The sequence below is a fragment of the Bubalus bubalis genome, chromosome 18, assembly GCF_019923935.1.
Source record: "Bubalus bubalis isolate 160015118507 breed Murrah chromosome 18, NDDB_SH_1, whole genome shotgun sequence".
NCBI lineage: Eukaryota > Metazoa > Chordata > Mammalia > Artiodactyla > Bovidae > Bubalus > Bubalus bubalis.
The window spans coordinates 58,500,528-58,513,932 of record NC_059174.1 but is presented as its reverse complement, the minus strand read 5'-3'; the positions used below and the strand labels follow the sequence as shown (position 1 = coordinate 58,513,932).

The 13,405-nt window shown below is 39.7% G+C and overlaps 2 protein-coding genes and 1 non-coding gene across 3 annotated transcripts in view; all 3 read left to right on the top strand.

The window, feature by feature from the left end:
- The window catches only part of LOC102415868 (zinc finger protein 665-like), a 323,254-nt gene that overhangs the window by 256,620 nt on the left and 53,229 nt on the right, over positions 1-13,405 (top strand). The gene's annotated exons all lie outside the window — the stretch shown is intronic.
- LOC102398512 (high mobility group protein B3-like) lies at positions 1,462-2,173 on the top strand. Its single transcript, XM_044931612.2, has one exon. The coding sequence runs from the start codon at positions 1,539-1,541 to the stop codon at positions 2,088-2,090; it is 552 nt and encodes a 183-aa protein (XP_044787547.2). The 5' UTR covers positions 1,462-1,538; the 3' UTR covers positions 2,091-2,173.
- Positions 13,325-13,397, top strand: TRNAC-GCA. Its single transcript has one exon. It is a non-coding gene; the product is annotated as a tRNA-Cys (tRNA).

Here is a 13,405-nt window from a genome sequence, read left to right as displayed (position 1 = left end):
ATGCTTTTGAAGTGTGGTATTGGAGAAGACTCTTGAGAGTGCCTTGGACTGCAAGGAGATCCAACCAGTCCGTTCTGAAGGAGATCAGCCCTGGGATTTCTTTGGAAGGAATGATGCTAAAGCTGAAACTGCAGTACTTTGGCCACCTCATGCGAAGAGTTGACTCATTGGAAAAGACTCTGATGCTGAGAGGGATTGGGGGCAGGAGGAGAAGGGGACGACAGAGGATGAGATGGCTGGATGGCATCACTGACTCGATGGACGTGAGTCTGAGTGAACTCCGGGAGTTGATGATGGACAGGGAGGTCTGGCGTGCTGTAATTCATGGGGTCGCAAAGAGTCGGAGATGACTGAATGACCTAAATGAACTGAACTGCATTGAAAGGAATAGAATTCTTAACTTAAGAAATCATGATAACATAAATTCACCGTTAAGGTAGACTAGTTTTAAAAACCATATGCCAAACACTCACATTGGACAATCTTAGGCCAACTCCAAAAAACAGAGTATTTTTCTACCAGGACCCCTAGGAATGTATCAATCAACAGTTGTCTCAAATTGAAAAGAAAAATATTACACTATCATTGTATTCTGCATACTTACTGTACATAAATAAATTTTAAACAGTATATTATACATTGTAACAGTAAATAATCCAAAACCAAGATTACCCAATTAATAATTAACTATTCACTATTGGTCGTTTACAATTGAAAACAAATGAGATAATGAAGAATATGACTAAAACAATTTTTTGGAAACTACATAGTTTTCTAAATCTGCTATAGAACTATGTACCCAAAAAGAAAAGGCATTTTACAATGTTAACAAGTAGTATGTTTCAGCTGTATTGCAGAATACATGCTAAAAGACCATCATCTGTAAATGACACATAAATTAAGACGTAAAATAGTCACCAGTTTTCTAACAGCCAATAAACAAAGCAATCCCTACCTATGTTGTTCTTCAGTCACTCAGTCGTGTTTGACTCTTTGCGACCCCGTGGACTGTAGCCCACCGGACTCCTGTCCATGAGATTTCCCAGGCAAGAATAGTGCAGTGGGTTGCCATTTCCTTCTCCATTGGATCTTCCTGACCCAGGGAATCAAACCTGCATCTTCTGCATTAGGAGGTGAATTCTTTACCACTGAGCCACCAAGGAAGGCTAATCGCTAGCCATGCACTGTTCTAATTACCTGGTTTAATGGCACCAAAATATAATAAATAAAAAGCGAGTTATTTGTGTATTTATTGACTAGGGAGATACAATATTGCTGAAAAATGTTGCAAGTGAAAAGCATACAAGATATAACATAGTTGAGGTTTGACAGAAAACAAAATTCTGTAAAGCAATTATCCTTCAAAAGATATAATGTAGATAAAGTCATATCATAAAGAACATGACAGAATATAGATATTACCTTTTTTAAACAAAAGTAAATTTTGAGTATTTACTATAAAACATGCACTACTGCCCAGACTAGCGAACAATACAGTCAAGACGGCTAAAGGTGATCCCAAGAAACCAAAGGGCAAGATGTCTGCTTATGCCTTCTTTGTGCAGATGTGCAGAAAGGAACATAAGAAGAAAAACCCAGAGGTCCCTGTCAATTTTGCTGAATTTTCCAAGAAATGCTCTGAGAGGTGGAAGACTATGTCCGGGAAAGATAAGTCGAAGTTCAATGAAATGGCAAAGGCGGATAAAGTGCGCTATGATTGGGAAATGAAGGATTACGGACCAGCTAAGGGAGGCAAGAAGAAGAAGGACCCTAATGCACCCAAGAGACCACCGTCTGGATTTTTCCTATTCTGCTCTGAATTCCGCTCCAAGATCAAATCTGCTAACCCTGGTATCTCTAGTGGAGATGTGGCAAAGAAGCTGGGTGAGATGTGGAATAACTTAAGTGACAGTGAGAAGCAGCCAGATATCAACAAGGCAGCGAAGCTGAAGGAGAAGTATGAGAAGGATGTCGCAGACTGTAAGTCTAAAGGGAAGTTTGATGGCGCCAAGGGTGCTGCTAAAGTTGCCCGGAAAAAGGTGGAAGAGGAAGATGAAGAGGATGAGGAGGAGGAGGAAGAGGATGAATAAAAAAAAAACTGTTGATCTGTCTCCTTGTGAATACCTTAGAGTAGGGAGCGCCTTGATTGACACACCTCTTACCCAAGATGTGTCTGTTGCCCTTATTAGGTTTAATTGGATCATGATCATATCTTAGTCTCTCAAAGTGCTCTAGCAATTGTCAGTGGTTTACATTAAGTGGCCATGGGTGTCTGGAGCACCTGGAAACTGTATCAAAGTTGTACATATTTCAAACATTTTTAAAATGAAAAGGCTCTCGTGTTCTCCTCACTCTGTGCACTTTGCTGTTGGTGTGACAGGCATTTAAAGATGTTTCTGGATTTTTTTTTTTTTTTTAATTTGTAAGGTGGTGTGTTAATTCTATGGTCATTGGCTAGAAATCCCAAGTTTTCAACTGTACATATCTATAGTTCGTAAAAAGAACAAAGCAACCGAGACACACTCTTGATGCTCCTTGCTTGGTGTGGAGGCTGTGGGGGCCATGCCTTCTGGAGGGGCTGTAGCTCAGAGCGTGCACTGTGGGGCTGGACCTGTGGACACTGCAGTGGGCATCCATTTCGCTTCAGGTTGTATTGTTTTTGTATACAGCGACATAGCATCCTGCTGCCATTCTTAGCTGTGGCGGGGGTGGTGGGTGGGGTCAGCAGGCATGAGAAGTGTTTTGGATCCTTTTTAGTTGAAGTGCGGTAGTTTTAAACTGTTTTTTTTTTTTTTTTTAAACAAACTGTAGAACTGTTCATTGTCAGCAAGGCCAAGAGCCACTGCATCAGTGAAAATTCAAGAACCTTCTGTACTAAACACGATCTGCAATGTTCTGTTATGTTTTTTGTATGTTTAGAATGTTGAAATGTTTTTGAAGTTAAATAAACAGTGTTACATTTTAAAAATTGTGCTCTAAAAAATAAAAAATAAATAAAACATGCACTACTGTAAGCCAACTGACAGCACTAATTTGCTTTAAAAGGCTTGAGATAAATTAACATGTTTTTCTCTAATCAGAGCAGGAGACACACCCAATTGGCCCACAAAGTGGTAAGAGAACCAGAATGTGAATCTGAACCTACAGACTGAGAAAACTTATTTGTAAACATGACCACCCACTGAATGAATACGTTAGAAAATATTAAAAAAAAAATACAAGGAACTTAGAAAATATCAAGGAAGATACAAGACAGAAGTAGTCTGTTTAACTATTTCCCATCTCAAAATGGGTTGTGAGTCATCAGGGATGCACAGAGTGATTTAGGTCATGTCCTGAGAAACTTGTTCAATAAATGACCAGACATTATCTTTACAGTGAGAGTATGTAGAAGGTGGAGGGATGTGGTAGGTAAGAATAATGTTTCTATCCATATCAAAGTACTATGGGAGGAATGGTCAGGACTAAGAAAGGGCCTGTGTGGAGCATAGGGTACATAGGTTTATGTCAGATATCAGCTTGTGACTGCATGTCTTTGTGAAAATAACTGAGAGCACAAACTAATATACTGACCTTAAAAGAAAAGAACTGGTTCAGCAAGTTTATGGGCATTATACTATGGGTATGGGACAGAAACAAGAGAGATTTTAAAAGTGACTGTGATATATGGAGAAAGCAGGATAATACCTGTTATACTATTTACAATGTAATGTATCCAACTGTGAATTTTGTATGTTACAATGGCATGCTTATATTCAAGAAAAACATACATAATATTCCAGGATATTGTGTAAGAATCTTATTAGCAGAAATCAGAAGGAAAATCCAGGAAAAGGCTATCTAAACCTGGGTTCCTCTGTCAAGTATGATTAACCTCTCTATTGGACATTTATTTCATTTCTTCTTCCACACATGTTCATCTCAAGATCAAGGAGTATCAGAGAAAAGGAGGGATTGAAACTGACTCTGGAAGACCCTCCCACTTACAAAAGCCTTTCTGAGGCATCCAACTCCTTTTTGTAGAAAAAGGCTTTATTCTCCTAGACCTTCCCTGAGTTCAAAAGAGCAGATTCAAACAGTTACTAATACATAAAAGGATCATACCATGTTCAAGTGGGATTTATTGCAGGGATGCAAGATTTTTCAATATCCACAAGTTAATCACTATGATACACCACATTAACAGTTGAAGACTAAAAACCATATGATGATCATTGGATGCAGAAAAGGTTCTGACAAAATTCAAGTGCCATTTATGATAAAAAAAAAAAAACCCTTCAGAAAGTCAGCACAGATGGACCCTACCTCAACATAATTAAGACTGTATATGTCCAACATACAGTTAACATCATACTCAACAGGGAAAAACTGAAAGCATTCCCCTTAACAACATGAATAAGACAAGAATGTTCACTATTGCCAATTTTATTGAACATATTTTTGGAAGTCCTAGCCACAACAATCAGAAACGTAAAACAAATAAAAGGAATTCAAGTTAAAAAAAAATAAGAAAGAAGTAAAACTGTCACTATGATGCTACACACAGAAAATCAAGACGATGCCAACAGATGACTACTAGAACTCATCAATGAACAGAGTAAACTTGCTAGATACAAAATATATAGAAAACTGCTGTCACGACTGAGAGACTGAACTTAAGAAGGTTTCCAATGCATTTGGAAGGGAAAAAAAGAGATCTTGGTGTTTATCTTTGTTAGATGTTGAAATCTCACTGGGGCATGTACATCAGTGTACACATATGCTTTTTATTATTAGAGTTTGGAGATGACAGTTTTGGGGCTGGCTGAGGTCACTGTGACTGATAAGAAGCTGTCTTGAAACCGGTTTACTCTTGGGCCCTTCATATATATTATTCCATCTTAAATGCATGAGTTGTTAAACCTTGGAATCTTTCTGGGGATTGCATAGCACGATGGGTAGAATTTTACTGCATGTGTGGATTGTGTGTTGAACCAGATGAAATTTCATAAGGGTCTTTCAACCTAGAAGGAAAATGATGCTAAACTTTGAGGGATTTCGTTAGGGAGGGGCCATTAAATCTCAGGATGTAAGGAAAGATTGGGCTCCCCACGTGGTGCTAGTGATAAAGAATCACCTGCCAATGCAGGAGACATAAGAGATGCAGGTTCGATCCCTGAGTCGGGAGGAGGGCATGGTAACCTACTCCGTGGGCAGAGGAGTCTGGTGGACTACAGTCCATAGGGTCACAAAGTCAGACATGACTGAAGCAACTTAGCTCACAGGCACAGGGAATGATTATTCATAGACTCTGAGGACCATCAGCTCCATAGCAACCTGTAGTACAAAGGCTTATTCTGGAGATGATGCAGCTGCTATTTCTTGCTGCCAGTGCAGTGGGATTCTCTCCATGTCTTTCCAAATCATGTGCATGTGCCACATACCTGCACAATACAGCTACACAGGAACTCGTGTGAATGGTTGATGAGAATGTAAATAGTACATGGAAAACAGTACACAGGTTCCTCAAATACTACAAATAGAACATGCATAGGGCCTCACAGTCTCACTTCTGATTATATATCCAAAGGAAGCAGAATCAGTATATTTTTAAAGAATATTTGTTTATTTATTTGACTCCAGTGGGTCTTAGTTGTGGATCATGGGATCTTCATCGCATCATACAGGACTTTTCATCATGGCATGGGGGCTCTGGAGTACGCAGCCTCTGTCTTTGTAGTGCCTGGGCTTAGTTGCTCCACCTCATGTGGGATCTTATGTCCCCATGCTATTTCTGAGGCTGGTATATCTGAGGCTCCAGAAGCAAAAGCAAGGAGAAGGCAATGGCACCCCACTCCAGTACTCTTGCCTGGAAAATCCCATGGACTGAGGAGCCTGGTAGGCTGCAGTCCATGGGGTCGCACAGACTGAGGAGCCTGGTAGGCTGCAGTCCGTGGGGTCGCACAGAATCGGACACGACTGAGCAACTTCACTTTCACTTTTCACTTTCATGCATTGGAGAAGGAAATGGCAACCCACTCCAGTGTTCTTGCCTGGAGAATCCCAGGGATGGAGGAGCCTGTTGGGCTGCCGACTATGGGGTCGCCGCACAGAGTCGGACACGACTGAAGCGACTTAGCAGCAGCAGCAGCAGCAGAAGCAAAAGCAGGGGTGTGCCCTGCTTTTACAAAGGATTGAACACGAGTTCTCTTTGTTGCAAGGCAGATTCTTAACCTGGAATTCCTGTGACCACCAGGAATGTCCTGTGAAAAATCAGTGATTTGAAGGAGATACCTGCATTTGTATAACCAATATTTCTTTATTCACAACAATCATTTGTTGTAGAAATAACCTAAATGTCTGTTGACAAATAAGTCAATTATAAAAACGTGTGTGTGACAGCCTTCCCAGGTATTACTATTGGTAAAGGACCACCTGCCACTACAGGAGACATGAGACGAAGGTTTGATCCCTGGGTTGGGAAGATGCCCTGAAGGGGGGCATGCCAATCCACTCCAGTATTCTTGCCTGGAGAATCCCATGGACAGAGGACCCTGGTGGGCTAAGGTCCATAGCGTCACGAAAAGTAGCACACGACTGAAGTGTCTGAGCACACAGCGCATGAGACAGACTGGGACCTGAGGCCCTTTAGTGCAGGGCTTGCTCCTGGACAAATGTCTCCTTGGGCAACAGAACACAAAGACACTGTAACGGACCAAAGAAACTGTAATCACGCACATGCGCAGTCAGGGCAATTCTGAAGGATAAGAAATTAAAAGGCCACAGACCAGCTGCTATTTCTGAGGTTCCAGAAGCAAAAGCAGGGCTGTACCTGTGATCTCTGCCCACAACAGCCCCAAAGGGAGGAGAGGGGAGGGGCAGATCACCTCAGCTTCTGTCCTGCCTAACCCACCAATCCCCCCCTACCCTCACCCCATTTAGGGGACTGGCCTACCTCCCACTCCCACCTGTTGGAAAACAGCCAGGGCACCTACTTTTTCTTGCTCTTACTGCAGCAGGAGCCCCAATAAAGCCTTGTCTGAATTTGTCCTCTGGTCTGTTAATTATTTCTATTGATTAAAGACCCCAAGTTTCCAGGTAAGTTATGTACACACACACACACACACACACACACACATAAGGACATATTATTCAGCCATAAAAATGTAGATTTTTGTCACTTAAAACAACTTGGATGAATGTAGAGAACATTATTCTAAGTGAATTAAGACAGAGAAAAACACGTATGTGCTAGCTTACATGTGGAATATGAAGAAGAGACACTTAGTAGTACCAGGCAGTAGGATGGTGGTTATCTGGAAATGGACCATGGTGAAGATATATGGGAGATCTTGGTCCAAAGGTAGAGACTTTCAGATGTAAAATGAGTATGTTCTAGGGAGCTCTGTGCAGCTTGCTGACTATAGTTAATCCTACTTTGTTACTGTAGCTTGAAATTTGCCGAGAGAGGAAATCTTGTGTTCTTACCACACACAAAAGAAACATGGGAATTGGGAGTTGATGTGTGTTTTGAGTTGCTAAGTCATGTGCAACTCTTTTGCAACCCAGTGGACTGTGACCCACCAGGCTCCTCTGTCCATGGGTTTCCCAGGCACAAATACTGGTATGATTGCCATTTCCTTCTCTAAGAGATCTTTTTGAGGTGGGGATTGAACCCGAAACTCCTGCACTGGCAGGCAAATTGTTTGCTACTTAGCCACCACAGAAGCCCATTTTGATTACTGGATTGTGATAAATACTTCACAGTGTGCATATGTCATATCATCATATTGTGCATGTTATATGTACACATACCCTTTTCATTAGACAATTCAACCTCAATAAAACTGGAAAAGTGGGGAGTATGCAGGGCTTGATTTCTTGAGTGGTGCTCATCCAGGCTGTAAATTACATCAGTGAGGCATTTTGTAAATACCTTTGTACCCTGATTAGAGATTTCCCTTCAGAAAGTCTGGGTGGGGCTGATTCCCAGTGATATTTAAGGGGCCCCAGTGCATCTAGCCTTGAGCATCAGGATTTTTGAGTACTTCACTCCTGAAGGCTGAGGTGCTCCACTCTGCATGAGGATGAACTAGGGCCTGGTCTATGACCTCAAGGGAATTATTGGGTCAGCTGAGGTCCCCAGCACTGCTGTGTGTGTGTGACCTCATCTGGGGGGAAGTATGGTTGAAGAAAGTGTCTGAAAACTCCTTGTTTTTCTCAGTGTGGGTGTTTACTCTCCTGAGTCCCTCCTATGACAGTGGGCAGTAGAGGACTGCCTTTTCCACAGTGAGGTCTTCCCTGTGTGTGTGGTTGGGACACAGGAAGGTAATGTGTTAATTGTAAGTATTAAACAACATTTTTTCAACTTGCATGACAGACCTCTAAAGACTCATGATATCTGAGGGAAAAGCTCAAAAGATGAAGAAGAAGAAAGAAAAGAAGACAACTACTTTCATCACAGTTGTCATATTTGGAAGATAGAATCGGAAAATGGGAAAATACTGGCTGCTGTTTAATTTTATCTGGCACATCAGAACCTGTATGGAACTGCCTCAGTCCCTGTCTGCTTCTTGAGATCCCTCAGCCATTTCTGCTGTTCTCCTTTTGCTGCCGTACACGTTAGGGTGTGTGGAATAGCCTGGTGGATTGGATCTTCTGTGACTGTTACTTAGGAAAACTGTAAGGACAGCAGTCCAACAAAGGGAAAATGTGTGAATCTTTCAGGGTTTTAGCTTGGCATCTCTGGGTGGACCAAATAGTCCCATCTCAAGGTCTTATGACATGAGACCCCCACATCTTGTAGTTTTCCGCTCTTGTACTCCTCTGTCTAGTCTGGGAGTGTAGACTCTTCCCGACTTTCCTTTCTCCTTCTTCTTCTTCTTGTCGCTCAGTCGTGTCTGACTCTTTGCAACCCGTGGACTGTAGCCCATCAGGCTCCTCCGTCCATGGGATTCTCCAGGCAAGAATACTGGAGGGGGTTGCCATTTCCTTCTCCAGGGGATCTTCCTGACCCAGGGATCGAACCCAGGTCTCCCGCATTGCAGGCAGATGCTTTAACCTCTGAGCCACCAGGGAAGCCCCCTTTCTCCTTAGTTTGTATAATTTTTCCTTTTAAATTTGATTTTGAAGTATGTGGTTCTAGGGTCTGAAGTCATGTCCAGTTTCTTTGCTGTGGTAATCCACCTGTGTTTAAGGAGCAGCTCCTCATGGACTCTCTGTGGTGTGGATTTACTGGGTAAGAGAAAAATTTTTAAGGAGAATACTTTCCTTTCTTGGTTGTAATATTTTCCTGCTGCATACAGAATTACATCTTGAAGCTACTTAGTATAGTGGTCCGCGTGTTCTGTGATATGAGAAAGCATCTGAAGACCTTGACCTGTACATCTTTTTCTGGCTTTGAGTGATGTCAGAAAAGCCTGCGTGAAGGGCACTGTGATAGTGTTGTTCACGTGTACTATCACCATGCCCTCTGAGCCTCACTAAGAGGTGTAGGAACTTCTCCTGACAAGGGTATTGTCCAGGTTCACACCCTCATATTTGTGAGGCTGTTGACTAAACTGTTGCTGATGCTGCATGCTTGTCACCTTTGTGTTATTGATCATTCTGCCTCCACACTTAATTTTGTAGTAACATAATGACAGAGCTTACATAGTGGAGTGATAATTTCAGTGATGAACCATCATTTGTTTTTCTTTTTTTTCAAGGCATTGCTACTTTCCTTTTTTAATATTTTATGTATTATAAATGAAATTTATAAAGTTTCTATTTTATGTTACTCTTTGTATTTTATTTGCAATATGTGGGATGGTTGGTTGAGAAAGCTCCCTCACCCCTATGGTGGAATTGGTGATCAGTACTTTTTAGAGTTCTTTATGTATTCTTGATGTTAAACTATTATAGAATATATGACTGGCAAACTCTTTGTATTATAGTGTACATTTTTTTTTTATAATTAGGATGTGTGCAATTTATCTCTTTTTATTTTGGTGGCATGAGCTTTTGCTGTTGTATCTGATAAATCATTGGTGAATCCGCTGTCAAGAATCATTTTCTGTTCATTTACTTATAGGAGCCTTATACACTAGGGACTGAGTTTTAGGTCTTTGAAGCATTTTGAGTTAATTTTTGTTTATAGTGTATAATAATGTTCCAGCTAAATTCTATATGTGAATATCCAGTTTTCACAACACCTTTTGATTCGTAGATTGCCCTTCCCCCATTACTTGGTCTGGACACTATTGTGGAACATCGTGTGACCTTACAGACAAAAATATTTTTCTGAATCTATTGTGTTCCCCAGGTGTCTGCCTTTATATCAGTACCGTACTGCTTTGATTAGTGTAGTTTTGGAATCAGTTTTGAAATAAAGAGACATGAGATGTCTGACTTTGCTTTCCAGTTTGTTTTTGCTATTCATTGTCTTCTGTGATTCCACAGGAATTGTAGGATTGATTCATCTTCTTAAGAAAAGCAGAGTTTGGATTTCACTAAGGATCGTTTTGAATCTTTTGTTAACTTTGACTAGTATTGACATCTTGACAATATCAACTTTACATCCATGAAGCCTGGGGTATTGACATTTATTTGATTCTTCTCTAATATTTTTCAGAAGTCTTTAGTTTGCAGTATAAAAATTCTTCCCTTCTTGTATAATGTTAGGATTAAGTATTCTTTTTTAATTTTCTTGTCAGTTGAATTACTTTGATTGTTCATTTTTAATGTTAAGAAACTTAGTTGGGTTCACATGCCAATGTTGTATCTTGTAATTTCTTTGAAGTCTTTAATTATTTCTATACTTTTTTTTTACTTATTAATGTTGCAAAATGTCTATTATGGGTATGTCATTTTGTAGGACATAGTTAGAAAGATATTTTGTTTCATAAAAACTGTACTATTGAATTTTTTTCTCTATGGTATATATATTATAATTCTAAATAACAACATATTATTAGATAAACTCATTTTGGATTTTGTAGCATTACAATATATTGTGTGTTCATTAGCATTTTTTGTGTACAGTAAGTATGCAGAATATATCTGTAGTAGAATACATTTTTCTCCTCAATTATGAGACTGCAGCATGTTTACTGTTAATTGGTACATGCTTTGAAGTCATGGTGGAAAAATTGCATTTTTTTTGGTAAGCTGACATGATTTTCTAGTATACGTGTTTTTGTCATAGGCTGTTTGCAAGTATTCGTCCCTAAAATCAATTTGAATTATCTTTTACAACTCTTATTTTTAGTAAAGTTTATTGCTCTAGTGTTTCTAAGAATTTTAAGATCATATTTGGAAAGTTTCAAAATTTTCTGAAAATGAAAAATATTACATAGTTGGGAAAAAGTTTATAACTGTGATATAAGTATTACTTTTGGTGTAATAGACACTGAGACACTTATTGATTAATTTTAGTGAATGGATTCTTTATGTCTTGTAGATATCTACCTGATACAAGTGGTCAACCAATTATAACCCAAAGCAGAGAGTGATACAGAAGTATTCCAAACAGCGATCTTGGGAAGACCTAAAAGTCATGAAATCAAACATTTTTACCTCAGGGAAATCCAGGCGGACATGTATAACTTTGAGTGTCATTGGAGAAGTGGTGGAAGAAATAACAAAGGAATGCCTATAACTCATGATGGAAATCTCACTGATGGCAGAGGTCAACAGTGAAGAAAGGATGTGGAAATCAAGCCCTTTGTAAATAGGCTTGGATTAAATGTGCAGGATAAACTGCAGATATTTCAAACTGATGGGATAATTTCTGAATGTAATGAAGTTACAAGGTAGTCAACAGTAGTTTGTCACCTTCATCACTTCAAGGAATACCTCCTGGTGTCCAAACTAACCTTTCTAATATATTTGGGAATGATTTTTTGCATCCTTTATTACTGACACAAGATCCAACAGCATACCGGGAAAGAGCTTCCAAGTGTATTGAGTGTAGGAAAACCTTTAGTCATGTCTCAGCTCTCAGGAATCATCAGATAATTTATTCAGATGAGATATTACATAAGTGTGACATATGTGTCAAGGTCTTCAGTACAAATTCACACCTTGCAGTTCATCAGAGAATTCATAAGTGAGAGAAACCTTACAAATGTGATGAGTGTGGCAAGGTCTTCAGTCATAAAACAGCCCTGCAAATAATCAAAGAATTCATACCGGAGAGAAACCTTTCAAATGTAATGAGTGTGGCAGAAGCTTTAATCGCTCCTCAAATCTCTAGACACCAGATAATTCATATAGGAAATAAATTATATAAATGTGATGTATGTGGCAGTGTCTTTAGTTGAAAACCAAACCTTACAGGTCATCAGAGAGTTCATAGTGGATAGAAGCGAAGAAAAGTGGGAGAAGGTTATAAGTGTAATTTTTTTGGTAAGCTGTTTACTTACAGTTCACACATTTTAATTCATCAGAAAATCCTTATGGGAGATAAACCTTACAAATGTAATCACTGTGGAAAGGACTTTAGTGAAAAGGCAACCCTTGCAAAGCATCAAAGAATTCATACTGGAGAGAAACCTTACAAATGTAATGAGTGTGGAAAAGCCTTTAGTCAAAAAGCACATCTTCAGCTTCATTGGAAAATACATACAGGAGAGAAACCTTACGAATGTAACGTGTGGCAGGTCTTTCAGTTGAAATCCATACCTTACAAGTCATTGGAGAGTATATTTTGTAGGGAGACCTTTCAGATGTTTTGAGTGTAAAAAAGCCTTTACTCAGGTCTCAAACCTCACTAAACATCAGAAAATCCATAAATGAGAGACATCATCCAAGTGTGATATATGTTGATCTTTAATTCTCAGAGTTCAAAAGAAACTATACAAATGTCATGAATGTGGCAAAGCTTTTGTGAAGCCTCATGATCAGATAATTCATAGAAGAGTGGAACATTACAAATGTAGTGAGTGTCTCAGAGTACTTAGTCTGAATGCATACCTTATGATCCATATTGGAAAGAAACATTAGAAATGTAATGAGTGTGGTAAATTCTTCAGTGTACTTTCAGGCTTAACTTGTCATCAGATGATGTACAGAGGTGAGAGCCCTTGAAAATATAATTGAGGTTGCAGTGCTTTTGGCAGTGGTTCATATCTTATGCTTCATGAGAATATTCACACTGGATCGAGCACAGATGATATTGAATGTGGTCAGGCCATAGAAAACCTACTCATTCTCAAAAAGTTCATCACCAGTGCCAGGAATGTGAGCAACCTTTTCTCATTAGTCCCCCTTGCACCAGTAATCAAGTTGTGTGTACTGCACCAAACAGTACTAATGTACTGAATTTTGAATAGCTTTTAGGTTGTGCCTTAGTCTTACCAGGGATTCCCTGGTGGCTCAGGCGGTAAAGCGTCTGCCTGCAATGCAGGAGACCCGGGTTCGATCCCCGGGTCAAGAAGATCCCCTG